At 46.0% G+C, this 27724-nt stretch overlaps 2 protein-coding genes across 7 annotated transcripts; both read left to right on the top strand.

Moving 5' to 3' along the window:
• Positions 1–66: 66 nt before the first annotated feature.
• On the top strand, positions 67–6557 carry IMP4 (IMP U3 small nucleolar ribonucleoprotein 4). Of its 2 annotated transcripts, none has more exons than XM_027082441.1 (11): positions 67–183; positions 564–683; positions 829–937; positions 2560–2643; positions 3358–3467; positions 3546–3678; positions 3764–3918; positions 4001–4095; positions 4215–4288; positions 4369–4530; positions 6329–6557. In XM_027082441.1, exons 2-10 carry the CDS (start codon positions 681–683, stop codon positions 4479–4481), a joined length of 876 nt encoding a protein of 291 aa, XP_026938242.1. In that variant the 5' UTR covers positions 67–183; positions 564–680; the 3' UTR covers positions 4482–4530; positions 6329–6557. The 2 variants fall into 2 exon arrangements, with proteins under 2 accessions (XP_026938242.1, XP_026938241.1); XM_027082440.1 differs by having other exon boundaries at positions 69–183; positions 567–683.
• A 3612-nt stretch (positions 6558–10169) lies between these two features.
• PTPN18 (protein tyrosine phosphatase non-receptor type 18) lies at positions 10170–27300 on the top strand. 5 transcript variants are annotated; one of them, XM_027082436.1, is made up of 15 exons: positions 10170–10331; positions 12470–12578; positions 12866–12942; positions 13022–13117; positions 13231–13269; positions 23101–23169; positions 23906–23968; positions 24190–24332; positions 24720–24786; positions 24864–24941; positions 25034–25123; positions 25387–25475; positions 26148–26356; positions 26795–26869; positions 27095–27300. In XM_027082436.1, the coding sequence occupies exons 1-15, from the start codon at positions 10239–10241 to the stop codon at positions 27160–27162; spliced, it is 1365 nt and encodes a 454-aa protein (XP_026938237.1). In that variant the 5' UTR covers positions 10170–10238; the 3' UTR covers positions 27163–27300. The 5 variants fall into 5 exon arrangements, with proteins under 5 accessions (XP_026938237.1, XP_026938236.1, XP_026938235.1 ...); XM_027082435.1 differs by having other exon boundaries at positions 10201–10331; positions 12743–12942; XM_027082434.1 differs by having other exon boundaries at positions 10201–10331; positions 12740–12942.
• The last annotated feature ends 424 nt before the right edge of the window (positions 27301–27724 follow it).

Genomic DNA, 27724 nt, shown 5'->3' with positions numbered 1-27724 from the left:
GAGACGCCCACTGGGTGGAGGCGACTCGCTGAGTTCCTTTCAGGATAAGCACCCTCAGAGCAGCGGCCCGGGGAGGTGATTAGCGCCTCGTCACGCGAGCACCGGAAGGGGATCAGCCACCCGGACAGTCGGCGAGAGCTGTGGGTGTCTCCGAATCGCTTTTGGAATCGGCCGTTTTTTAAAGTACGGCTGTCGCAGTGGCGATGGAAGGAGGCATAGCTGTTCGGCAACCATTTTAAGGGAGGAGCGGCTTTAAATTCAATTCTAGAACCGGCCGCTAGGCGATCATCCGGTCAATCGCTGTGCAGCTTTTACAGTTGCTGCACTATTTCGAGCCTACAATTATGATTATTTTAGCTGTTCGTCGTCTTCTAATTAACATCCCGTTCCGCACGTTAGGTAGTGAAACCACGGCCAACGCCTTTATTAACGGCCGTTCTAAGCCACGTGACAGCACCTTGACAACCCCCCCCCCCCCCCCCCCGCCTAGTGGTTGCTCCAGCTTCGGGCTGGCCAATCGCCTTGCGACTCCCAGCCATTTTAACTTTGGGCATTCTCGGCAGCAGCAGAGTCTAGTGAGGCCTCTAGCGGCCTTCTCGGTTGAGGGCGGAAGGGACGACTGCGTGGTGCCGGCGGCGCCAGAAGAGAACTCCTGGACTCACGTGGAAGTTGCGCCCAGCATGGTAGGAGGAATGTTGAAGCTCCTGTTTTGGAGGTCGGGGGCTCGCGGAGGCTGGGGATGTGGCCTGTGGGCTCGGGGCGGGTGTTTCCCGGGCCCGGTCTTGCGCGGCGAAAAAGGTTTGCCTGAGCGGATCTGCTGTTTCCCAGCTGCGCCGCGAGGCCCGCCTTCGCCGCGAGTACCTGTATCGCAAGGCCTGTGAGGAGGCTCGGCGAACAGCCCAGGAGAGGAAGGACAAGGTTCGGCGTGCGCTCGAGGGTACGTCTGTTCCCCCCTCCCCCAGTCACGGTAAAGACCCTTGGGCTTTCCTGTTAAAACCCAACGGGAAAAAGGCCAGTGGTGTCAAACGCTTTTAATTAGCATTTACTTGTGTTAGTATGGTGAGTATCTTTTCAAGTATTTACTGGTCATTTTCCTTTCCTGTTGGATCTTCCTGATGGGTTGCAAATGTCGCTTGCATGATGGTGTGAATTACTTGTCATTTATGCTGCAGTATCCAGATTTTACAACTTGCGTAGTGATTTTTATTTACAGTGTCTAGGTCTTCCCAAATTTAAACATTTCACGTGGTCCTATATTTATTTCCCCTCTGTCGTTTTTATTCTTGCTACTTTTTTTCACTACAAGATAACAAGAATATCTTATTGTCTTTTAGTGCTGTTATGACTGCCTTGTATTTTAAAACTGTTCACTCGTGTAGAACTGAATTTTATTTGCGTTGTAAATTAGGAATTTAACTTTGCAATATTTTCCCCGCTTTCCATTTGCCGTACTAATGAAGAGCCTGTCACACATGCCTGATTGGAAATGCCGTATTTATCTGTATTTTGTTGGTTCTCATGTTGGTGGAGCTCTGTTTCCTATCTGATAGTACATCAACTCCATATCTCTATTTTAGATTCACTTTGAATTTTTTAGGTTTTAGACATATAAAGTATATGAGGTATGTGTATGTAGTACTTATGTCAAGCATAAAGTTAAACACCTGTGACCTATCTGCCCGTGTAAAGAAATGAAAAATGATCAATATATTTAAATTCAGAAGGATTTCCCCCAATTTAGATAAACGCAGTATTGAGTATTGATTAAAAATGAACCATTTCCTTGCTGTTCTTTTTGAGGATTATCATGCTTGTTTGTATTCTTAAATCATATGGGTCGATTTTTAGTTGTAAAGGTAGTATTAGGTTGCGTGTATTCTTTTGCAGCTTTCTGTTTTGGTTCAGTGTTGTTTCTAAGATCCATTGAGTGTAGGTGGGGCTCCTGCAGGTTAATATTCCACGGGGTCTTCATCCATTTCCCTGTGGGTGGTGTTGAGCTTATTTTTAGTTTGGGGCAGGCCGGCTGCTGTGAACATTCTCTTCCATGTGCAAGAGTTAGTCCAGGGCATGTTGGAGGGACCTGCTGGGTTCAAGGGCATGCTCCAAAGTGGGCATGCCCACAGCCTAGCTCCTCTGCCAAGTCTAGCATTAGTTCACAGAGGAAACCTCTGACCCAGAGCATCACGATTAATGATTTTATTGTAAGAGGGTTTCAGGGTTTCTGGTCTACCTTTGTATAGAAAGAGCAGTTTCCATTTATTCTTTAAAAATTGTTAGTTTTTTTCTAACTACGAAGGGAGTGCATACTTGTGATTAAGTATTTTAGAAACCCTTCAAGTCTTGAGACTCAGGAACCATAGTAAATGAAATCTCCTATAACCACTGTTAGCAGGTTGGCATGTAGCCAAAAATAGTTTCATCCCTCTCCATCAGTTACGTATCACCTCTCTGCTCAGAAAGGAGTGAAAGGGGGTATTTTTCCATCAAGTTTGTTCAGTGTTGTATAAACTGAAGGCTCCATGCATGTGTCTCACTAGGCCCTCTGTCTTCCCTCTGCAGAGAACCGCCTGATTCCCACCGAGTTACGCAGGGAGGCTCTGGCCTTACAGGGTTCCCTGGAGTTTGACGATGCCGGCGGTGAAGGTGACCTTCCCTGACCCTGTGAGCCAGCCTCACTCCCTGCCGCTGAGCCCACTGGCTTCCATGTCATTCCTCAGACACCTTGAAGAAAGGTTGTGCAGCTCCCACTCCTGAAACTGTCCCCCAGGTGCCCTCGTGGCTCTGTACAGATGACACCTCAGGGGACCTCTCCCTGAGTGCTTCCAATTCCATTTACATGACACAGTATTACCCCACTTTCTGCATTGCTTTGTCTGTTGATTGTCTCCCTTACTAGGACGGTGGGCTCTGCTGGGGCAGAACAGTGTCCATTTTGTTGATTGCTGTGTCCTCAGCTGTCAGCACTTCATTGGCACTCAGGTGTCTCATTCACTGCATCATTCAACAAATACGAAAGGAATCACAAACATTATAAATATTTGTTATGAGAGAATGGAGCCTGATACCTTTGGCCTTAACAGAATCTGGACTTGTGCTAACGTGGTAGCTACTAGCTCCATGTGATTACTACAGCTTCAATGAACTAAAATTAAATCAAATATAAAGATTCAGTTCCTTGGTCACACCTGTGTTTGTAGCCAGTGTGGCTGGGGGCCACCCTGTTGGCCCAGAGCAGGTAGAGAGCCTTTCCATCCTTGAAGGTATCGTCAGTGCTGTTCTAGGTGGATTTGGCCACCCCAAGTTAGCATTTCACTTCTCTAGACAACGTCATGTTCTTGCGCCTCACACTCCTAACAGGTGTGACCAGCCACATGGATGATGAGTATCGATGGGCAGGGGTTGAGGATCCCAAGATCATGATCACTACTTCCCGAGATCCCAGTTCCCGCCTCAAGATGTTTGCAAAGGTACCAGTAGGTGGGAGTTAGTGGGAGATGCCCAGGCCCCAGAAGCCCCAATCCTAACCAGAGGGAGTTCATATGCAGGAGCTAAAGTTGGTGTTCCCAGGCGCCCAGCGCATGAACCGTGGCCGGCATGAGGTAGGGGCGCTGGTGCGAGCCTGCAAAGCCAACGGGGTCACTGACCTGCTGGTTGTCCATGAGCATCGAGGCACACCTGGTAAGACTGAAGGGAGGGAGCAGGGTGCTGCCATGATGGCTGGCTGGGAGCAGAGGGTCTCTGACGGCTTACCTGGCCCTGCCAGTGGGGCTCATTGTCAGCCACCTGCCCTTTGGCCCAACCGCGTACTTCACGCTGTGCAACGTGGTCATGCGGCATGACATCCCCGACCTGGGCACCGCGTCGGAGGCCAAGCCTCACCTGATTATGCATGGCTTCTCCTCCCGCCTGGGTAAGCGGGTGAGTCTGAGGCCGTGGGGTGAGGACTGGGGGCCTGGAGTGCCAGGCTGGGCATTTGCCACTTTTCTTCCTTCTGCCCCAGGTCTCTGACATACTCCGCTACCTGTTCCCTGTGCCCAAAGATGACAGCCGCCGGGTCATCACCTTCGCCAACCAGGACGACTACATCTCCTTCCGGTGGGTCAGTGGGCTGGGCCCGAATGGGGTCTTGACCTTTGTGTCCCTGTGCTGTTTGTTGTTGACCCCGAAGCTGCTCCCTGCCTCCCCTCACTCCTGCCCTGCCCCCCTTGCCCCAGGCACCATGTGTACAAGAAGACAGACCACCGCAATGTGGAGCTGACCGAGGTTGGGCCTCGCTTTGAGCTGAAGTGTGAGTTTGCGGCTTTATCCCACATCTGGTGAGGGGCATGCTGGCTGTGTAAGTGACCATATCTCATCCCCTTTCGCCAGTGTACATGATCCGTCTGGGCACGCTGGAGCAGGAGGCCACAGCAGACGTGGAGTGGCGCTGGCACCCCTACACCAACACTGCGCGCAAGAGGGTCTTCCTGAGTGCTGAGTGAGCCCACTCACCAGTCAGGATGTGGACCTGGACCCGGGAGCTGGGGAGAGGTCAGAATAAAGTCTGCTTGCCACAGCACCCTGCTAGCCTCTGAGTGGCCAGGACAGGGCTGTCAGGCTGAGCGTGAAGGATGCGGGGTCCCCTCAGCTGGGGACCTGATAGCTCTGGGACATTCTCAGGCCTGGTGGTGACATCGTGTCTAGGACAAGGCAGGCCTGATGTGCTTTCTTGCCCCTGGGCCACAGAGGGTTTGGTGCTGCCCTGGGAGATTTGGTGCTGCTCTCTGTCACTCAGGAGTCGGGGGCCTGTGACTTCATCATCTGGGAGTGGGGATAATAATGTGAGCACGGAAGTCTCACTTAGAGCAGGGCTTGGCGCTGGGGCCAGCTCTCAGCCAGAGACAGACAGAAAATAAACAAGAGGCAAACCATTTATTCACTTCATTGTGGCCTCCTTTGAGTGTAATTAAAGTTCCTCAGAGAACTCAGTGCACTTGGACTCACTAGCAGTGGAAAGCTTTATAATGACCATCTTTCCCTTTAAGGATCTCCTTAGGCTCTCCCTGGATTACCGAGGATATTTCTAGGTTATCTAGGATGTCTGGTATGTGTGGATTCACCACTCTTTGATGGTCGCACACTCAAGTTGTTTCCTATTTTTACTACCACAAACGTTGCTTCAAGAACATTGAACATACCTCTGTGCATATTTATGCGAGTATATCTGATGAGTAAACTACTGCAAGTGGAATTGTGTCTTGAAAATGATTATAGATGCTGCAGAATTGTCCTCCAGGAGGCTGTCTCTCCCAGCCACTATCATCAGATCTGAGTGTTTCCTGTGTCCTTGTAGGCACTGTGAACTGTCAGACTTTGCATCTTGCCCGAGCTCTAGGTGCAAAATGGGTCCTCAGTTGAATTTGCATTTCTTTAATTATGACAGAGGTTATGCATCTTCAAATACTCACTGACTATTAGTGTATGTGTATTCTCTGTGACCTGTTAGCTCTTTATAGAAACAGTTGTTCACCTCTATGTTGATTGATTGTTTTAAGTCTTTTAATTGTGGAGAATTCCAAACATAAGAGCTGAGAGGACTGTACAGTGAGTCCATGAGCTCATCTCAATGTTGACCAGTCTGGTTTCCTTCATAGCTCCACCCACTCCCTTTATCCACTCCATTCATTTATTTTGAAGCAAATCCCAGACACCATATCATTTCATCCATAAATATTTCCATATATCTCTGAAAGATAAGACTCAACAGGAATAATAATACCACTGTCGCACCTAAAAAATCAACAATTATTCCGAATTCTACATGTTAATGTTCAGTTTTCCCTGACTATGTTATGTTTGTTTGAACTAGGATCCAACTTGGGTCCATTCATTGCAAATGATTGACAAGTCTCTTGTCTTTTTAAAAACAGCTTTATTGAGATATAATGCACATGTCCCACACAGTTCACCTGTTTAAGGTGTACAATTAAATATTTTTTTTATCATATTCACAGGGTTGTATAACCATCACCACAGTCTAACTTTAGAGCATTTTTGTCCCTCCTAAAAGAAACTCCGTACTCTTTAGCTGTCACTTCCCATTCCTCTCCAACCATCTCCCAACTCCCAGCCCCCAGCCCCTTGTAGCCACTAATCTACTTTTGGTTTCTATAGACTTGCCTATTCTGGACATTCCATAGGAACTGTAATAGGAAAGAACCTTTTGTATTCTATTACAAGCTAATCACTAAAGGGATGTTGCCTATAAGCTTGAGTTATACATAATGGCTCATCTCTGGGAACCCTGCTTCCCAGGTAATGAGCTAAAATACCTTTGTTTAACCTACAGGAAACATCCTGACCAGGTCCACCTGTAAATGACTGCAGGGAAGAAGAAATTAACGCATCCTCTCCAGAGGCTGATGGGAACCAGGAAGTGTTTGATTTTACTTCCTCCTCTTTTAGTATAAAAGGAGCCTGAATTCTAACTCAGGCAAGATGTTTCTTTGGGGCATGAGCCCACCATCTTCTCGGTTTGCTGGCTTTCCAAATAAAGTCTTATTTCTTGTCCCAACAACTCGTCTCTCGATTATTGGCCTGTTGTGCGGCGAGCAGTATGAGCTTCAACTTGGAACGGAATCATACGATATGTGGTGTTACTTAGCATTGTTTTCAAAATTTATCCATGTTGTAGCATGTGTCAGTACTTCATTCCTTTTTTTATTGCTAAACAGTATTCTATTGCATGTGTATACCTTATTTATCCATCAGTTTATGAAATTTGGTTTGCTTTTCACTTTTGGGCTATTTTGATAATGCTGTTATGAGCATCTGTGTATAAGTTCTAAGTCTCTTTTATCCTATAGAATTCTCTCCTTTTAATTTTTTTTCTTTGTAATTTATTCAGTTAGGAAATTGGTTTGTCTTGTGGAGCTTCCAGAGTCTGGAACAAAAGCCCTCCCAAAGGCAGCTACCTCCAATCGCTGGTGGATGCAAGCTGCCACTTGTAACTGGAGAGACTGGCATTTTTCCTTTTTTGCCAAATGCCAGACTTGTAGGTGGGCCAACAGGTCAGCCCACACCCAATCCAAAAGTTTGTAAGAGTGGAGCAGTGGGAGAATTTTTTCAAATTTTTTGTTCCCTTTTGTGGCCTAGCAAAAAAGGAAGTCAGAAGAACTGTTCAATAGGGATGTCAGTAGTCTCAGACTATCTCCGCATAGGCCTTCTTGGTGAGGGTGGTGTCGGCCAGGTTTCTCCACTGTTTAAAAGTTACTATTTCCCCTTTGCAACATCAGCGCAGGCTGGGTTCTTCACAGTATTGCAAAAGCTTCTCCGAGTACCTTCCAGCACCCTGTCCACTTGGCTCTGTTGGGTGGCCTAGCACTCTGAGCTGGGAAGCAGGTGGCAGACTGGCATGTGGCATGTGGGCGCTGGGGTGCTCAGGATCTTCAGGACAGTGCCAGCTGCTCCCACTGCTTGGGACTGCCGCCAGTAGGGTGCGCAAGAGGGCCAGCAGCAGCAGTGAGTCCCACTGCAGGAACACAGCTTGCAGTTCTCTGGGACAATGGAGAGGGGTGAGCCAGGGCTGCTGGTGGAGGTCTTGGGGGGTCTTTCCATCCCCTACACCCAGCCTGAGCTGAGCAGAGGGAAAGCCAGGAGAATTTGGATGTTGGAGAGACATGGAGGGATGGTCAGTGTCAGGATGGTGGTCCGGTTAAACAAGAGGAGGGTGTGTAGTAGGAGGTGGACGTGCAGCTAGAAAGACAGACACCCAACCCTGGTGGAAGCATGGCAGGTGGACTAAAGTCTCAGCCACTCTGTTCACAGGCCAGATAGGCAGAAAGATTCCTAAACAGGCAGGCAAACAGACACATAGATCCCTGGCAAGACAGACTTCTAGAGTCCCAGGGAGAGAGAGACTACAGCAGGACAGCCAGACAAATGGACAGATTATTGGACAGGTGGGAAGGTGCTCAGCCAGGCATCCAGAAAGACCTGTGTCCAGACACATGGACACCCCTCCCTCCCCACTTCCAGCCAACCAAAAGACAGAATTCCTCAAGGGTAGACAGAGCCCCACAATTGTACAGAGAGACCATTAACTCAATGGAGAGACATTCCACTACCCAGTCAACTAGCCAGCCAGACCTTCAGCTTGACAGACTTACTCTTTGCCAGTAGGTCCCAGCCTATGAGAAAGGCAGGTGGGTCCTCAGGATAGACAGATATCTCCTAAGCCAGGGGGACAGATAGACATATACACCCCACCCTGTCAGACAAATAGACCCTCAGCCCCTAGTGGAACAGAAGATCCCAGAGTGCCAGAACCCAGTTGCTGGGTTAGTTGCCCTGCCTCCCAGTCATCACCATAGGTGATATGGATGGCTCACTGACCCTCAATGTTGCCTCTGCTCCCCAGGTAGCACTGGTTTCCAGTGATCATTGACATCCAATGACATTCACTACCAGCAGGGTCCATAAAGCCCTTTCTTGATCCCACAGTGGCTGTTCCCCCTTTACTCTGGTATCCACTATACCCAAATGACTGCCATTAGTATCCATGATTACTCAGGGACTTGAGTCTCTGTGACTCCTCCAGTGGGCCTCCATATTTTCTCAAAGTTCACTGATACTTCTGTATCCTGCCACCCTGAGTCTCCAAGAACCCATGACCATCCAAGAAATCTCAGTGATTCCACTGACATTCACTATTGAGCCCTGGTTAGGGGTCCTCAATGACCTTCCCTGACTCTTTTGACCCCTCAGTTATTTAGTAAACTAACACTCCAAGTCCCAATGGCTCCTCAGTTACTTTCAGTCTCTCACTGACCTCCCAGTGACTGCCATTGACGTCTACTGACAGTCTCCATGAACATCCAAGGAACTCTCACTGGCCTCCAATGAATTCACTATCAATGTCCATCCTCAGTGATCACTGCTGACCACCTTTGAACTCTCAAAGATGACAGTGATAAACACTGAGTCAACAGTGACTCCTACTGACCCCTCAATAAGTGAAACATCCCCACTAACTGGCTTTTTGACCTCTCAGTCACTTAAACTGGGGTCAGCAACCCACAGCCTGCAGGAAACACACACACAAATCGTGACACATGAAATTAAAATTTAAAGTCCACGAAGTTTGGGACAAAGCCATGCTCATTCCTTTACATGTTGCCTATGGTTGCTTTCACCCTGCATAGCGGAACTGAGTAGCTGGGACAAGGACCAGAGACCCAAGCCCTTTAAGAAACAGTTTGCCTGTTCTTGACTTAACTCTGATGAATTAGGTCCACATTCCTCACCCCCGAGGTGAAGGATGGGCTAGCCCATCTACACTGGCCAATCCTTGGCAGGGACCGTAGGCTTCTCTCTGCTCTCTCCAGCCTCCCCTTGGTAGCCCTGGGAGCTGGGACAGCAGCTGTCCTCCAGTCTTCTCCACATTTTCTGAAGACAAGGGACGAAAGAAAATAAGCCCCTTAAAAGCACTGAGAACACCTAGTCCCTTGGAACCCACTCCCAGAGCCTCGATTCTCAGTTTCCCAGAAGGTTTATGCGGGTTGAAATCCTCAAATTAGGACTGGATGCTGGCGCCCCCAGTTCATCCTAGCCCGACCCAGAAAAAGAAGGAGCCTCAGGAAATACACGGATTCAGTCTTTCTCACAGCCCAGGTGCCCGGGTGTCATTTTCCCCCGCGGCTACCTCCCCCGACCTCCCTCGGACCCCGCCGAAGCGCAAAGCGCGGGATGGTCCCCACCCGGGGTCCCCCAGGCAGGAGTTGCAGCTCGGTCTCGGCGACCGTCTTTACTCACAGCTGCCACGCCACCCCGGCTCGGATCCGGACACAGCCTAGCTCCCAGAAGACAGAGCCGGGGAGGCCGGGCGAGGGCATGCAGCCATCCGCCCTGCCCGGGCGCGGACCCCGGGTCCAAGAGAGAGGAAGTGGCCATGGGACCGTGCGGACTCAGCCAGCTCACGCGGAGGCCATAAAAAAGGGAAGAGCCAGAGCAAGATCCACGTCCCTGGCCCACCCCGGGTGAACCAAGCGCTCAGGCAGCCGCCCCGGTCCGGGAGCCTGTAGGCGAGGCTGGGGCGGGCTCTGAGTGTCATTGGCCGAGGGGAGCGCCCTGTCCGCCGCTGCGCACTTCCATTGGCTGGCGAGATCTGAGGCGGGGCCTCGGCAGCCTCCCACGGAGTCTACACTAGGTGGGAGCGCGGAGTGCCACAGGTGGACTGGGCATCGCTAGCCGGCAGCGCCATGAGCTGCAGCTTGGACGCGGCGAGGAGCTTCTTGAAGCAACTGGAGGCACGGGGAGTCCGGGAGGGGGCGGTCCTCGCCTACGAGTTCAGCGTGAGTGGCCGAGTTGGCCGGCAGCGCGCCGCGCTTCGGCTCCTTGCCCAGGATGGTCCAGACGTCTGTTCTCCTGTGCGCCCTGCTGCGCTTTGCCTCTCTCTCTCTGTCTCTCTCTCTGTCTCTCTCTGTCTCTCTGTCTCTCTCTCGACCTCCAGGGGCATCTCCTCGCCTAGAGATCTCTCTGTTTTTCTCTCCCCAGCACCTCTCTCTGTCGCCCTCTCTCCCTGTCTGTCTTCACCCTCTGCCAGTAGGTCCCAGAGGGCTATGTCCACGGCCGGGTCGGGCGGGGCCGCACACGCCCTCGGGTCCCTGCGCCCTTGCCGCGCTCCCAGAATCGTCCGGTTGCTGAGCAGGGCAGGCGCTCACCTGCGCTGGACACGCGACGCCCGGCCGCTCCAGGCGACCAGGCAGTCACTCCTGTGGTCCTGGGGAGGAAGGGGCTGGGGAAAGAGGAACCAAGAGGCCCCGCTGCGGCGAGTGTGTGGACGCCGGCTCTAATAGGCGCTGTGGCCTGTGGCGCTTTATCCGGTCCCTCTGGCCTCAGTTTCTCCTTGGGTGAAATGCGGACATTGATGACTCAACTGGCCTGAGGATTAAAACAACCGGTGTGGGTAAAAAGTGCTTAGCACATCTTGAGCTCTCACTTTGTAGGCGCCTTTGTCACTAGTTATAAATATTCTAAACTTTACAATGGGGTAGTGCAAGCTGTATGTAAAGAATGCTAACGCAGCAGCGTCGTAGGCATCGCATCTACATGTACTGAGGTATTTTAAATATAATAACATGGAAACGTGCTATGCAAATACAATATATGGTGACATCTCAAATTTAGAAATAAGTTTGGTAAATATATGTATGTATCTAATAAATGACTATATATCGTTGAGTATAATAAAAATAGATAACAAACATTTATGAAATAATTTTATTAATAAATAGAAAATATATAGTGAATATGTATAAATATGATTGTAAACTATAATATACACAATAACATTAGTTAACTTCTTAAAACAGTAGAATACACATAAATACAACATAGAATTATAATTTATCAAATAAGCAGTTATTGAAGTTCCTAAGTAATAAAATATGTAATAAATAGATAAAAGAAGTTTAAGATAAATCTAAATTTACACAAATATAAAAATAAATATCATATATAAGAAATGCATAATAAATGCAAAATATATAATTTATTCTATATGAAAATGTACATAATAAATGTAAACATAATATCCAGGTAGTACATGACATCATGTCCATCCGGGTCTGGGTCCAGTCTGGGACAGTAAGAAGTGCCAGCTGCTGGAGGCCACCCTCCTGCAGGCAGCCTCCTGTACTCACAGGAGTCTTTGGGTCTCTCTAGGCCTTGGTTTCCTCATCTATATAGTAAAAATATTAATAGTGGTACGAACTACACTAGTGTGTCCACGAGGATGTAAATGACTTGATGGGCATAGAACACTTAGAATAGTGGCTTGCACTCATCAGGGGGCTTGGTAGGTGTTACTTATTATCATCATGATTATGAATACTTGATGATGGTAATGCTATTCACTAATTATAATAATGGAACAGTAGTAAAGCACCTATAGTATCTAGTTACATAAGTAGTGTTATTCATTATAATTCATATGCATTGTATATTGTCTTATATATTGTGTATCACCATGTTTGTTATTTTAAATGCATAATATATTACAATTATTGTTCACAATACAATGTAAATACACATTGAGTGTACAGGGGGTAGATGCTCAGAGGTCTGAGTTCAATACTCACTCACTCACTGTGCCACTTCCTGGGTGGGACTTTCAGCAAGTCACTCAAACATGTGGTGCCTCAGCTTTCTCACCGGCATGATGGGGACGTCAATAATAGTACCCACTTTGGAGGGACCTTGCAGGTGGTTCAATGCCCTCACACAGAGCCTGGCACAGAGAAGGCACTCTGAGTCGCTACTATTATGGAATCATAATTAGCAGGCCCTGTGCTGTCTGGGCACTGCACTCACCTCTCACAGGCCACGTGCTGTGTATCCCTGTGAGAGTCTCAGTGTCCCAGGACCCTAACCTGTCTCCTCTCTTGCTCTCTCCTCCCTCTCCCGGGTCTTCTTTCTGTCCTCCCACCAGGACATCCGGGCCCGCTCAGCCTCCTGGAAGACAGACAGCGTGTGTTCCACTGAGGCTGGCAGTCGACCAGAAAATGTGAGGAAGAACCGCTACAAAGATGTGCTGCCGTGTAAGTTGGGGGTGGGAGTGGGGACCTTCTGGAGGGAGTCGGTGCTGCTTTGCATGCCCGCACCCCGAGGCAGTGCAGGTGTTAGCCCGGATCCCCGTGCCACCACTGGGCCCCCAGAACTCTCCCTCCCAGGGCCTTGCTGTGGCTGCATTTCTCTCCAGCAGTCTGCGAGTGCACCTCGATGGGATCCCTGCTAGGTATGCTGTCCCCTGCTGGCTTTCATCTGGGAGGCCGCCAAGGCCCCTGTCACCCACAAACTCCACGTTTCTCACCTCTCCCGCTGGCAGACGATAAGACACGAGTGATCCTTTCCCTGCTCCAGGAAGAGGGACATGGAGACTACATCAATGGCAACTTCATCAGGGTCAGGCTGGGCGTTAGGGAAGGGGCAGAGGTGGTGGAGGGGACAGCGGGATCTCCATAGTGAACTTAGCCTTTACCAGGGCACAGATGGAAGCCAGGCCTACATCGCCACGCAAGGACCCCTGCCTCACACCTTGCTAGACTTCTGGCGCCTGATCTGGGAGTTTGGGGTCAAGGTCAGCTTTGGGGGGGTGTGAGGTATGTCCAACATTCTGGGTCCTCCCTTGGCCCTGATAACCACACCCCCTAAACCAAATCTCCTCCCTTTCCCCTTACCCCTCTTGTCTAGGTGATCCTGATGGCCTGTCAGGAGATTGAAAATGGGCAGGTAGGTGTCCTCAGCCCCTAGAATGCATATCCTTGTGCAGAGAGGAGACAGGAGAAATCTTGCTAGCTCCTCTTCCCTGATGCCATGACTCAATGGCCCAGTTCTTGGTGTGACCCTCACTGTACCTCTGCTAAGCCCACTATTACTATCTTTAATTTTTTTGTTGATCTTTTACCTTTTATTCATGGGGCTCAACCCCTCTCCTGCTGATCTTCCCGCCCCATTCCATACCATAGACCATAAGGCCCTATAACTGTGGCTTCCCCAGTACAGCTCTGATCTCTCTTTCCACCTTTCTCCCCTTTATTCACTCCACTCCAACCACCCTGGCCTTTGTTCTGCCTCGGGTCCTATGCTTTGTTCCCACTGCCTGGGACATTTTCCCCTTGGCCTGCTCCATCACCACCTTCAGGTCTTGGCTCAAATGCTACTTCCTCAATGAGATCTTCCTGGATCTCACCCATTTGGAACTCCAAGCACTCTCACTCTCCTTCCCTTGTCCTACTTTCATTTTTTTCTTCACAGTTCTTACCAACTTCTAACATACAAGATAATCTACAAATGTGTTATGTATATTGTTTATTCTGTCTTCCTGATAAGAAGAAAAGTTCCATGAGGGCAGGGATCTTTGTTTTGCCCATTAGCATAAATTAGTTACTCAAAGAATGTATGTCAACATTGAAGGCACATGGTTTCTGCATCCTGGCGTGCTCCATGGACAGGGCTGGGGGTGGCGTAAGTACTGCCCCGGGATGGCTGGCTGATCATGGAGTCTGTACAATCTGTAGTGATGTACCTTCTTCATTCCTAATTTTGAGGGTTGGTCGTCTGTCTGTCTCTCTCTCCTACATTGGTCTGGCAAGAATAAAGACAAGCAAACTTTAGTTGTTGTACTAAATCTGTCCTGCTGCCTGTTTTTGTAAATAAAAATGTATAAGAACATAGCCACACTCATTTGTTTACATAGTGTGTATACCTGCTTTCATGCTACAATGGCCAAGTTCAGTAGTTGCAAGTTAAGTACATTGTATGGCTCACAAAGTCTAAACTATTATTATCTGGCCATTTATAGAAAGTTAGCCAATCTCTGGGCTAGAGGCTTATCAATTTTATTATTTTTTCAAAGAAGCAGCTTTGAGTTTTATTCATTTTCTCTATTTTTTCATGTTTATTTCATTAATTTCTTCCCTTTATCATTTCCTTCCTTCTGGTTTAGGTTTAACTTGCTCTTTTTTTTTCTAGTTCCTTAAGCTTAGATAATAGATTTGTGATTTTTTTTCACATATAAGTATTTTAAAAAATATTTATTTACTTTTTGGCTGCATGGGGTCTTAGTTGCGGCATTGGGGATCTTTTTGTTGCGGTGCGTGGGCTCTTAGTTGCGGTGCGCAAGCTTCTCTCTAGTTGTGGTGCGCGGGCTCAGTAGTTGCGGCATGCGGGCTCTGGAGCATGTGGGCTCTGTAGCTGTGGCACACGGGCTCCAAAGTGCGTGGGCTGTAGTTGTGGCACATGGGCTCTCTAGTTGCAGTACATGGGCTCTCTAGTTGCGGCATGTGGGCTTAGTTGCCCTGTGGTATGTGGGATTTTAGTTCCCCGACCAGGGATCAAACCGGCATCCCCTGCATTGCAAAATGGATTCTTAACCACTGGACCACCAGGGAAGTCCCCACATATAAGTATTTAATATCATTCATTTTTTTCTATGCAGTGCTCTAGCTACATCTCACAAACTGGTATGTAGTGTCTTTTTTTTCAGTTAGCTCAAAATATTTTCTACTTTCTCTTGTGATTTCTTCTTTGACCAATGGTATTTGACCATGGCTGTGCTTAAATTCCAAATATTTGGGGGCTTTTCCATATATCTTCCTGTTATTAATTTTCAGTTCCATTGTGGTCAAAGAACAACTTTATATGATTCAAATGTACTGAAACTTGTTTTGTGGCCATGAATGTGATCTATCTTGGTACATGTTTTGTGTGCACTTGAAAAGAATGTGTATTCTGCTTTGTTGAGTGGAGTGTTCTATAAATATCAGTTAGGTCAAATTGATTGTGTCTTTTTGAAAGACACTTTAATATCTTCTATATCTTTACTGTATCTTCTATATCCTTACTGATTTCTTTTCTCTAAATGTTCCATCAATTGCCAAGAGAGGAGTGTTGAAACTTCCAGCTGTTCTATAACTGTGAATTAGGACAAGTTTCTCAATAGTATTATTCAAATCTTATTATTCTTACCTTTTTTTTTTTTCTTTTTGGCCATGTGGCATGTGGGATCATAGTTCCCCTGACCAGGGACCGAACCTGTGCCCACTGCACTGGAAGGGTGCCCCCTGCAGTGGAAGGGCAGAGTCTTAACCACTGGACTACCAGGGAAGTCCCTATTCTTACTTTTTTTCATCTACTTGTCCTATTATTTGCTGAAAGAGGAGTGTTGAAATCTCTAACTCTGATTTTAGATTTATCTACTTCTCCTTTCAGTTCTGTCAGTTTTTGCTTCAGATATTTTACAACTCTATAATTGAGTGCTTATACAGTTAGGATTATGTCATCCTGATGAATCAATCCTGTTTTCAATATGTAATGTCCCTTTTATCTCTAAAAGGAAAAGGGTAATATCCCTTTCTCTAAAGTGTACTTTGATATTAATATAGCCATTTAAACTTCTTTAGATTAGAGTGTGCATGATATCTCTATTTTAATTCTTTTACTTTTTATCTGTGTTCATTTTTATTTATTTTATTTATTTTTTTGGCTGCACCACGGGGCTTGCAGCCTCTTAGTTCCCTGAGCAGGGATTGAACCCATGCCCCCTGCAATGGAAGTGCAGAGTCCTAACCACTGGACTTCCAGGGAATTCCCCATTTTTATTTTTAAACTGTGTTTGTTATAGCTGGCATATTGTGGGTACTTACTTTTTTATCCAGTCTGACAACCTCTGCCTTTAATTGGAGTATTTAGTCTTTAATGTGCCAATAATGTGTCTAAATCTATGATTTTGCTATTTGTTTTCTATTTGTTCCATCGGTTCTTTGTTCCTTTCTTATTTTCTGTCTTCTTTTTTACTGCGAATTTTTATGACTCTGTCTCACAGTCATTATTCACTTATTAGTTATACCTCTTTGTATTATGTGCTTGTGTTCTTAGTGGAATGTGTACTTATCACAGTCTATATTCAAATAATATTATATCATTTCATGTAAAATGTGAGAACTTTACAATAGCATATTTCAATTTTCTCTTTCCATGCTTCAAGCTATTGTTGCCCTAGGTTTGATTCCAAATTTAAAATATACTACACAACACACTGCTATTATTTTTCCTACAGATTATCTTTAAAAAAAACAACTTTATTGAGATACAATTCATCCATCTAAAGTGTGCAATTCAATTGTTGTTAATATATTCCTGAGTTATACAGTCATCACCACAATGAATTTCAGAACCTTTTCATTACCCCATAAAGAAGCCTTGTATCTATTAGCAGTCATGCTGCATTTCCTACCAAACTCCACCCTAGGCAACTACTAATCTATTTTTAGTCTCTGTAGATTTGCCCACTCTGGACTTTTCCTATAACTGGAATCATATGATATGTTGTCTTTCATGACTGGCTTCTTTCACTAAGGTTGTGTTTTAAGGCTAATATATATTGTAGCATGTATCAATACTTCACCCATTCTTATTGCTGAATAACATTCCATTGAATGGATCTACCACATTTTATATATCCATTAATCACTTCATAGAATTTGAGCTGTTTCCACTTTTTGGTGATTATGAATATTGCTGCTATAAACATTCATGTGAAAGTTTTTGTGTAGAAGTATGCTTTCATTTCTCTTGGATATATACCTAGAAGTGGAATTGCTGGGTCATATGGTAAACTCTATTTTTAACATTTTGAGGAACTACCAAACTGTTTTCCACAGTGGCTATATCATTTTACATTTCAACCAGCAATGTATGAAGGTTCCAATTTCTCCACATTCTTACCAACACTTGTTATTGTCTGTCTTTTTCATTTTTGCTATCCTGTTTGATGTGAAGTTGTACTCATTGGGTCTTTTTTTTTTTTCAGTTGTGGTAAAATATACATAACATAAATTTTGCCATTTTAATGATCTCAAGTGTACAATTTGGGAACATTAAGTACACTCACAGTGTTGCAAACCGTTACCACTGTCCAATTCCAGAACTTGTTCATCATCCCAAACAGAAACTCTGTATCCATTTAACAGTTTCTTCCCATTTCCCCTTCCTGCAGCTGTTGGTAGCCTTTATTCTACTTTCTGTCTCTATTAATTTGCCTCTTCTAGGTACCTCATATCAGTGGAGTCATACAATACTTGTTCTTTTGTGTCTGACTTATTTCATTTATCAGGTTTTCAAGGTTCATCCATGTTGTAGAGTGTATCAGAATTTCATTCTTTTTAAGGCTGAATAACATTTCATTGTATGTATGTACCACATTTTGTTTATCCATTCACCTATTGATGGACATTTGGGTTGTTTCTACCTTTTGGTTACTGTGATAGTGCTGCTATGAACATTAGTACATAAGTATCTGTTTTGAGTCCTTGTTTTCAATTCTTTTGGGTAGTAGAATTAATTACTGGATCATATGGCAATTCTGTGTTTAATTTTGTTGTTGTTGCTTTCCACAGTGGCTGGACCACCTTATATTCTCACCAGCAATGCACAAGTGTTCCATTTTTCCAAACACTCACCAAGACATGTTATTTTCTGTTTTCACTTTTGTTTTTATTAGCCATCCTAATGGATGGGAAGTGGTATCTCATTGCAGTTTTGGTTTGCATTTGCCTAATGAGGTGGATTTGTGGTTTACATTTACCAAACATCTTTTCATGTGCTTATTTTTCCATTTGTATGTCTTCTTTGGAGAAAATTTGTTTCGGTCCTTTGCCCATTTTTTAATTGGGTTATTTGTCTTTTTATTATTGGGTTGTAAGAATTCTTCTGAATACAAGTCCCTTATCAGTATATGATTTAGAAATATTTTTTTCCATTGTGTGGGTGTGTCTTTTCATTTTCTTTATAGTGTCCTTTGAAGCACAAACAATTTTTAATTTTGAAGACTTCCAATCTATTGTTTTGATGTGCTTTTGATGTTGTATCTAACAAGTCATTGTCTAACGAAAGGTCAAAAAGATTTACTCCTATGTTTTCTTCTAAGTGTTTTATAGTTTTCTCTCTTATGTTTAGGTCTCCGATTCATTTTGAGTTAATTTTTGTATATGGTGTAAGACAGCGGTCCAAATTCATTCTTTTGTTTATAGATACCCAGTTGTCCTAGCACCATTTGTTAAAAAGACTGTGCTTTCCCCATTGAATGGTCTTGGTACTTTGTTGAAAATCAATTGAGTGTACACGTAAAGGTTTATTTCTGGACTCTCAATTCTATTCCATTGATCGACATGTCTATCTTTGTGCCAGTACTACTCGGTATTGTAGGTTTGTGGTAAGTTTTGAAATCAGGAAGTGTGAGTCCTCCAAATTTGTTCTTCTTTTTGCAAGATTGTTTTGGCTATTCTGGGTCACTTGCCATGCAGAAAAGAGTTAACATATCAGGCATAAATGATTATGCTTAAAAAGAACTTCCTGCAAGGTTGGCTCTTGACTGGAAATTGGATTTCTAATAAGAGTGGCTCACCATGCCTAAACTGTTTATACAAACAACATGTCTATGTGACAGTAGGTTTATGTGAACATCTGCTTTCCCTCTGGGAGTCTGAAGTTTTGTCACATGCTAGTCAGAGGTGCCTACCTACCACATAGAGTCCCCCAGTAAAAACCCTGGGCACTGAATTCCTAAATGTCCCTGTGGACATTTCACATGTGTGGTCACAACTCATTCTGGAGGAATTAAGCACATTCTATGTGACTCCACTGGGAGAAGAACCTTGGAAGCTGGCACCCTGTTTCCTGCAGACTTCACCCTGTGCGCCTTCTCCCTTTGCTGTTTTATCCTGTAACCTTTCATTGCGATAAATTGTAGCCACAAGTACAACTCTATGCTGAGTCCTGTGAGCCCTCCTATTGAGTCATCAAACCTGAGGGCAGTCTTGGGAATCCATAACACATTTATTAATGTTAACATATTGTTTATATATTAATGTTAAGATCAGCTTGCCCATATCTTCAAAAAGCCTTCTAGGATTCTGATAAGGATTTCATTGAATCTATCAATTCTGGGGGTGGGTGGGAGGTATTGCAAATAATAGTTTTTTAAATATGAAAATACAGTTGATTTTTCTATATTGACTTTGTATCCTGCAACCTTGCCGAACTCGCTTATTAGTTCTAATAGTGTGTGTGTGTGTGTGTGTGTGCGCGCATTCTTTAGGGTTTTCTATATATAATATCATGCTATCTGCAAGTTGACATACTTTTGCTTCTTCCTTTCCAATCTGGGTAACCTCCCTTCCTTTCTTTCTTCTTCCTTCTCTCCCTATCTTTTTTTTTCTTTTCTTTCCTTTCCTTTCCTTTTCTTTTTTCTCTCTCTTGCTTCCTCCCTCCTACCTTCCCTCCTTTCCTTCCTTCATTTCTTTTTTCCTAATTGCACTGTCTACAACTTCCAGTACAAAAAAGTGCAAACATTCTTGTCTTGTTCCTGATCTTAAGCACAAAACATTCAGTCTTTCACCATTAAGTATTAGGTTAGTTGTAGGTTTTGGTAGATATTTTTTGTTGTTGTTGGTTTTGCTTTGTAAATCAAGATGGGGAATTTCCTTTCTATGTCTAGTTCCTTTCATATTTTTATATGAAAATGTATTGGATTTTGTTCAGATTTTTTTTCTGCATCTATTAAGTTGATCATGTGTTTTTGTTTCATTTTCTATTATTATGGTATATGATATTGATTGACCTTCATGTATTGATTTTCATATATGTGTTCCTGGGATTAATCCCACCTGATCCTGTGTAAAATCCTTTGTTAATATTGTGTTGAGGATTCTTCTGTCTATATTCTTGAGACGCTGCTTAGTAGTTTTCTTTTCTTGTGATATCTGTCTGGTTTTGGTAGCAGAGTAATACTGGTCTCATAAAATATGTTGGCAAATGTTCCTTCAATTTTTTGGAAAAGTTTGTGAAGGATTGCTATTAATTCCTCCTTTTTTGGTAAAATTCACTAGATTATCTTTTAAAGATGTTAAAAATGAGAAATACCTTTTACATTTAGCTACATATTTACCTTTTTCTTTACTTTTCATCCCTTTGTGTGGGTCTGTATTCCACCTGGTTCCTTTTGTATGAAAAGCTTATTATAATATTTCTCATAGTGCAGTTTTGCTTGTGACAAAGTCTCTCAGCTTTTGTCTGAAAGTTTTTTTAATTTCAGCATTTTTAGGGTGTCACAGCATTGATCTCTGGCTTGCAGAGTTTCTAACAAAATTCTGCTGTCATCCTTATTCCTCAGTATGTAATGTGTCTTTTTTATGTGTGATGCTTTTAAGATTTTTTTCTTTATCATTGTTTTTCAGCAATTTGATCATGAGCTACCTTGGTGTGGCTTTCTTTATGATTATTCTCCCTCTGGTTCATTGACCTTCTTGGATCTGTGGGTTCATAGTTTCATCAAATTTGGAAAATTTTCCAGCTATTGTTTATTCAAAAATAGCTTCTATTCTCCCCTCTCCTCTCCTTCTGGACTCCAGGTACACATACATTAGGCCACTTGATATATATTTCCACAGGTATCTGATTCTCTCTCTTAGTTTTTTTCCCCAGTTTTTCTCTCTCTTTTTCATTTTGAATAGTTTCTATTGCTATGCCTTTGTGTTCACTGATCTTCTGGTGTCTAATCTGCTATTAGAGAGTGAATTTTTTTTCATATTCTTTTCCATTATGGTTTATCACAGGATATTGAATACAGTTCCCTGTGCTATACAGTAGGACCTCGTTGTTTATCCATTCTATATATAATAGTTTGCATTTGCTAATCCCAAACTTCCAGTCCATCCCTCCCCACCCCCTTGCCCACAGCAACTACAAGTCTGTTCTGTATCTCTGTGAGTCTGTTTCTGTTTTGTAGATAAATTTATTTGTGTCATATGTTAGATATTTAGTGATATCCTATGGTATTTGTCTTTCTCTTTCTGACTTACTTCCCTTAGTATGATAATCTCTAGGTCCATCCATGTTGCTGCAAATGGCATTATTTCATTCTTTTTTATGGCTGAGTATATTGTATATATATACCTCATCTTCTTTACCCATTCATCTGTCGATAGACATTTAGGTTGTTTCCATGTCTTAGCTATTTTGAGTAGTGCTGCTATGAACACAGGGGTGCATGTATCTCTTCAAATTATAGCTTTGTCCGGATGTATGCCCAGGAGTGAGATTGCTGGATCATATGGTAACTCTATTTTTAGTTTTTTGAGGAACCTCCATACTGTTTTCCATAGTGGCTGCATCAATTTACATTCCCACCAGCAATGTGGGAGGTTCTCTTTTCTCCACACCCTCTCCAGCATTTGTTATTTGTAGACATTTTCATGATGGCCATTCTGACCAGTGTGAGGCGGTACCTCATTGTAGTTTTGATTTGCATTTCTCTAGTAATTACTGATGTTGAACATCTTTTCATGGGTCTTAGTGAATTTTTTATTTCATATATTTTATTTTTCCTCTCTAGAAGTTCCATTTAGGTCTTTTTTATATCTTTTATTTCACTTCCATCCCTTTTGTGGTTCCCTTTTCATTTTTGAACATATTTATAATATTTATAAAGGCTGTTTCAAAGTCTTTGTCTGCTTGTTTCCTCATCTCTATTGGGTCTTTTTCTGCTGCTTTTTCTCCTGGGTATAGGTTATATTTTCTTGCTTCTTTGTATGTCTAGTAAATTTTTATTGGATGCTCAATATTTTAAATTTTACAAAAGTAAATTTTGGATTTTTTACCTTCCTTTAAAAAGTGTTAGACTTTTTGTGGAAGGCAGTTTTAGATATTTTAGATATTTTAGATATTTGATCATTTTAAGGTTTGTTTCTAAGCTTTTGTAGGGCGAGTCTAGAGAAGCCTTTATTCTAGAACTAAGTTCTTTTACTTTCAATGTTTGATCCTTCAGGTTCCCTACTGAATGCCCCTTTTAATCACTCAGGTCTCTCCACTGTGGCTGGAGGAAATGTAAATTATTTCTGTCCCACTGTGAGCCCTAGGAAATGTTCATCTTATAGTTCCCTAGCTATTATTCCTTCAAGGGAAGTTATTCCTTCCTAGCTTCATGGGGTTTCGTGTCATATGTGCCCAGATCATTATTCAGCTAAAGACTTAAGGGGACCCCTATGCAGACTTCTGGAGTTCTTTGCTTTTGTTTGCATAGTGCTGTTCTCTCAAGACCTCTGCCTTGGCCTCCCCGAGCCAAGATCTCTGGTTCCTCAACTCAGTGGGCTCATCAAACTCTCCAGGTTCTGCAGCCTGGTTACTGCCTCTTGGCAGTAAGCTGGGGAGGTCATAAGGTTTGACTCATGTGTTTCCCGTTGTTCAGTGATCACAGTCCTGCAAGACTGTGGACCAGTGTCTGAAAATAGTGGCTCATATATTTTGTCCAGGTTTTCAGTTGCTTACAGAAGTAGAATATTCTGGACTGTCTTCCTCCTGCACAGTCAGAAGCTCACATCTCCATTGAGTCTGTCTGTGTTTACTCTGATAAGGTTCTGCTGCCTGGCCTCCTTTGAAGTTTCAGTTGTCTGTGCTTCCACCAGCAACCTGAGCTGTCCCATGCGGGGTGTGCACGTGTTGATCTGAACTTTGAGGCAGACTCCCCCTCTTCACTCTCTGCCCTTTTCCCCTTGCCTTTTGCAGAAAAAGTGTGAGCGTTATTGGGCCCAAGAACAGGAGCCACTGCAGATTGGGCTTTTCTGCATCACTCTGGTGAGCTGGGGCAGAGGTGGGAACAGCACTTTATGAAGTCTCGGATGTTGTGGAAGATTTCACAGATGATTCTGAGTGGAAAGCTTTTGGGCTGGGCCTGAACAGTTTTCCCACAGTCCCACTCACACTGCAGGGAGCGCTCTGGTATTAGCATTGCAAATAGTCAGAACTCATTATATACTGTTTTTGCATTTTAACTACTATCATGGTTATCTCTGTAAATGTTCATGTGCCTGGTTAGGTTCTTAAAATTCTTATTTCCCTTACCCTTTCAAAAGAACTCAGGAAAATCTCTCATAAGTCATAAATACAATTGGTATTGAATAAATACAATGAAACTTGTTTTAGAACAAAAGACGTTTCTTTGTTTCACTGTAAATGAGCTTGTTGGATATTTAATCATAGTTCCTCTTTCTCCCCTTTGTGAAATGTTTCCTTCACAAAAGCCATGGGAGATATTCGGGCTAAATTAATTTTTAAAAATATGTTGTTTGTATTTGATTTTTCTTTTGTTTTTTTGGGGGGGCCATGCTGCATGGCTTGCAGGATCTCAGTTCCCTGACCAGGGATTGAACCCAGGCCATGGCAGTGAAAGCCCAGAATTCTAACCACTAGGGCACCAGGGAACTCCCTGTATTTGATTTTTAATCAGAAATGCTTTGTTTTTTGTAAATATGTCTTTTGGCACCTGTGATCTTTGTTCTCTGCCCTCTTCTCACATGCCCCATATCCACAGACAAGGGAGACATGGCTGAATGCAGACATTACGCTCAGGACTCTTCAGGTCACCTTCCAGAAGGTACTGAAAGGGGAGGAGGAGACTCCTACATAGGGAGAGCTGTTTCCTGTCTCTGTTTTCTCATCTGTAAAATGTGCATTAACAATAGTACCCATCTCTTCAGTTATTATCTGTTGCATTTAAACGGAGGATGTAGAGAACTAGGGCTGACATGTAACAGGGGCTCAATAAATGCATTTCTTTCTTTTTTTATTCTTTGCCCCTCATTTCCTATGTTTCAGGAATCCCGCTCTGTGTACCAGCTGCAGTATATGTCCTGGCCAGACAGAGGGGTCCCTAGCAATCCCGACCACGTGCTCGCCATGGTGGAGGAAGCCCGGCGCCTCCAGGGATCTGGCCCCAGCCCCCTCTGTGTCCACTGCAGGTTTAGGAAAATGGGCTTTATGGGGGTCTGGTGAGACAGAGGGGATGGTGGTGGAGAGGGGACAGGGAGGATAGTGCAGGGCTTGGAGCCAGTCTTACAGTCTGAGTGCCTGTTTCAAGAAACCTGAGGCCACACTTGCTCAAGTTGCAGCTGAAATGGTTAGTATTTATTGAGCACAGACTGCTAGGGAGTAAGTACACAGTTGATGCTCAACAAATATAAGCAATTAGAAAGGTTTTCCTTTCAAATTATAATCTGGGATTCTGGGAATCAAAAAGTGCTGCAGGGGACACTCCATTAAGGCCCTCACCCCCAGCCCCAAATGCCCCCTTTAAAAGGGGTTGCAGGCAGGCCCTGACCAAGCTCACTCTGATTCTCACTTGTCAGCGCGGGCTGTGGGCGAACAGGTGTCCTGTGCACCCTGGATTATGTGAGACAGCTGCTTCTGACCCAGGTATGAAGAGGGCATACAGCGCAGTGTGGGTCCTGTGCCTATGAGGTCCTGCTCAAGTGCCCATCTCTCTGCCCTAGATGATCCCACCTAACTTCAGCCTCTTCAATGTGGTCCTCGAGATTCGGAGGCAGCGGCCTGCAGCCATACAGACAGAGGTGGGAGCCGGGTCTCCTCGTTCCAAGGACATATCCCTCCTGTTCTGGTCTTTCCTTCTCGATGACCCCTCTTCCCTCCCCCACCCCTTCAGGAGCAGTACAGGTTCCTGTACCACACAGTGGCTCAGATGTTCTTCTCAGCGCTCCAAAATGCCAGCCCTCACTACCAGAACCTCAAGGAGGTACCAAGGTCCCCTTCCAATCCTCAGAGACCAGGACCCAGAGCAGAGGTCTATGGCCACCACCAGCGCCAGCATCCAGCCCTTGGACTCCCTCCGGGAGCAGGGACTGACGCACTATGATATCTACCTTTGTCCTCCTCCTTGCTCCCTTATCACTGTCCCCTCTTAAGCTTCCCCCACAGAGCCCACAGTGACCTTGCACCACTAGGAGCCTGGATAGCGTCCTCCGAAGCCTCATGCCTTTCCCTCCTGCCTTTCCCCAGAATTGTGCCCCACTCTACGATGATGCCTTCTCCCTCCGGACTTCCCACACCCTTCCTGCCACAGCCCGCCCATCCGGCAGGGTTCTCAGGTACCCAGCCCCCTCCCCTCAGTCTTCCATTTTCACTTTCTCGTCCTTGGAGGCTGGCCCTTTCCTCACCCTTGAAACACCAGCCCCTTCCTTGCCGTTCAGTTCACCAAATATTCACTGGCCCTTTCTTGCAGCTGACCTCTGGGAACCCTCCACAAGATGATTCTTTAATCCCAGAGATCCATTGCCTCTGCCTCTCAGGCTAGCTCCCGATGTTAGTTCTCTCCTCGCTTTTCCACTCGTTAATTCAGCAGATATTTTTTGAGGCCACCCAACTGTAAGGCCTCATGTCGGGTGCAGCAGAGACTTCAGCCCTTGGTCCCTGAGACCAGCCCTCCATTTTGAGACTCTCCCTTGCTTCTCTTTAGATGTCACTTCCTCATTCATTTATTCAACAGACAACTACACAGAAATGACCAATCCTCAATACCAATATCTTGCCCCATTCACCTGCCAGGCTGGCCCCTTCCTTCCTTCATCCACCCAACCTGCTGGGCGCTAGGGACACAGAGACGAGACCCCTTTCCCCAGAGACGCTGCCACCTCCACCTCCTCGCTCCGTAACTGCGCGCCGCCTCGGGCGGGAAGGAAGCCGGTGGTTTGCGCGCCGAGCGCGCTGCCCCCTCCCTCCCCAGCCTCGGCGCCGCCGCTTCACTTCCTCCCCACCCGCAGGAGCATCTCGGTACCCGGGCCCCCGGGCCTCGCCATGGCCGACACGTACGCTGTGGTGCAGAAGCGCGCGGCCCCCGCGGGCACCGGGACAGGGGCGGGCGCGCGGGCGCGCGGCGCGGAGGAGACGCCCCTCTACAGCCAGGTGACGCCGCGCGCCCGGCGGCCCCAGGCGCACGCGGAGGACGGGCGCGGGCCGCTGCCCGGCCGCGGTAAGTCGACGCGGCCCGGGCGCGGGGCTGGGGAGGGCTGGCCCCGACCTGCTCCGTCTCCCGACCCCCTGTGGCTGCGGTCTGGAGGGTCTGGAGGCCACGAGGACCCCCACCCCCCCTCCACCGAGTCCGGCCCGGTCACGCCCCGGAGGCTGACGTCCTGGCTTCCCCGGCCACGCCTCTGGGACAACCGCCCGTCCTCTGGTCACGCCCGGAAGCGTCCCGGGCCAAACCGCGGTCTCTGGCCCGACCACCTAGTCTGGGCGGAGGTCTCCGATTTGGTCACGCCCCTGGCCACGCACCCTCCTGCTGGGCCCCGGCGCCCGGTCCCCAGCCTGCCTTCTCTGGCCTGGGAGGATGCGCATTTGCCTCCGAGTGGCTCTCCGGAACTTCGAGGGGCGGCCTGAGCCGATCTGTTAGGTGGTTTTCTGCCCGCAGTTCCTGTTGACCAAAGCCCAGCAGGGCCTGGCGCCTACGAGGACGTGGTAGATGGAGCTCAGACTGGTGGGCTAGGTAAGTCAGACAGCCTGGGTCGCTGGGACTCTCTACAGTTTTAACTGAATCCCAGGCATTTGGGGCTTTAAGATGGTGTTAGGAAAACACACGCCCTCGGAGTCCTGTGGATGTGTCAGCAGCAAACCGTGAGGGCCTGGAGGCTTGGGGGTGACTTTCCACGAGTTGCCTACCTCTCTGCACCTCAGCTTCTCCGTGATCCCTACGGTGCCCTTCCTTTTCCAGGCTTCAACCTGCGCATTGGAAGGCCTAAAGGACCCCGGGACCCGCCTGCCGAGTGGACCCGCGTGTGAGTGCAGCGCCCTTGCCTGCCTGTTGGGTGCCTGGTCCACGTGGGTTCCTGGACTGCTGAGGGCCGTGCTCTACTCTGTGACGTGCTGGGAATGGGGTTGCTGGGCTGAATCAAAATAAAAGTTTCTCAGTGTGGAAAATATGGGGGCTTTGCCTCAGTGATCATAACGTTCAAGGCGTGAGGCTTGGGGAGGTAGTTGGTTGACGATGGCTGGTGAGGTTACACTGAGCATATTCAAGAATAAATTCAACCCCAAGAGTCTGGGCAGGGCTCCCGGCTGTGAAGGGAAGGATGGACAGATACGCTTCTGGAGACTGTCCCCTTCACCACTTGAAGGACTGGTTCATCTCAGTATCTGAGCCTCCCTCACTCAGACACTCAGCTTATAACACAGGGAGATGGATGGACCCCCGTTGACCTCCACCATTCAGACAGATGGAAGCCAGGCATAACAACAGCCAAGCAGACTGATTTCAGACAGGTGAAAAGATCCCCAGATGGGCAGGCAGACAGATGGAATCCCAACCTGGACAGGCATATAGCAATTCCCTTAGACAGCCAGA

This window comes from Aethalodelphis obliquidens, unplaced genomic scaffold, assembly GCF_003676395.1.
Source record: "Aethalodelphis obliquidens isolate GAN/ISIS:26980383/991018 unplaced genomic scaffold, ASM367639v1 scaffold47, whole genome shotgun sequence".
NCBI lineage: Eukaryota > Metazoa > Chordata > Mammalia > Artiodactyla > Delphinidae > Aethalodelphis > Aethalodelphis obliquidens.
Note: the sequence above shows the minus strand (reverse complement) of the source record. Positions and strands in the feature narration are given on the sequence as shown.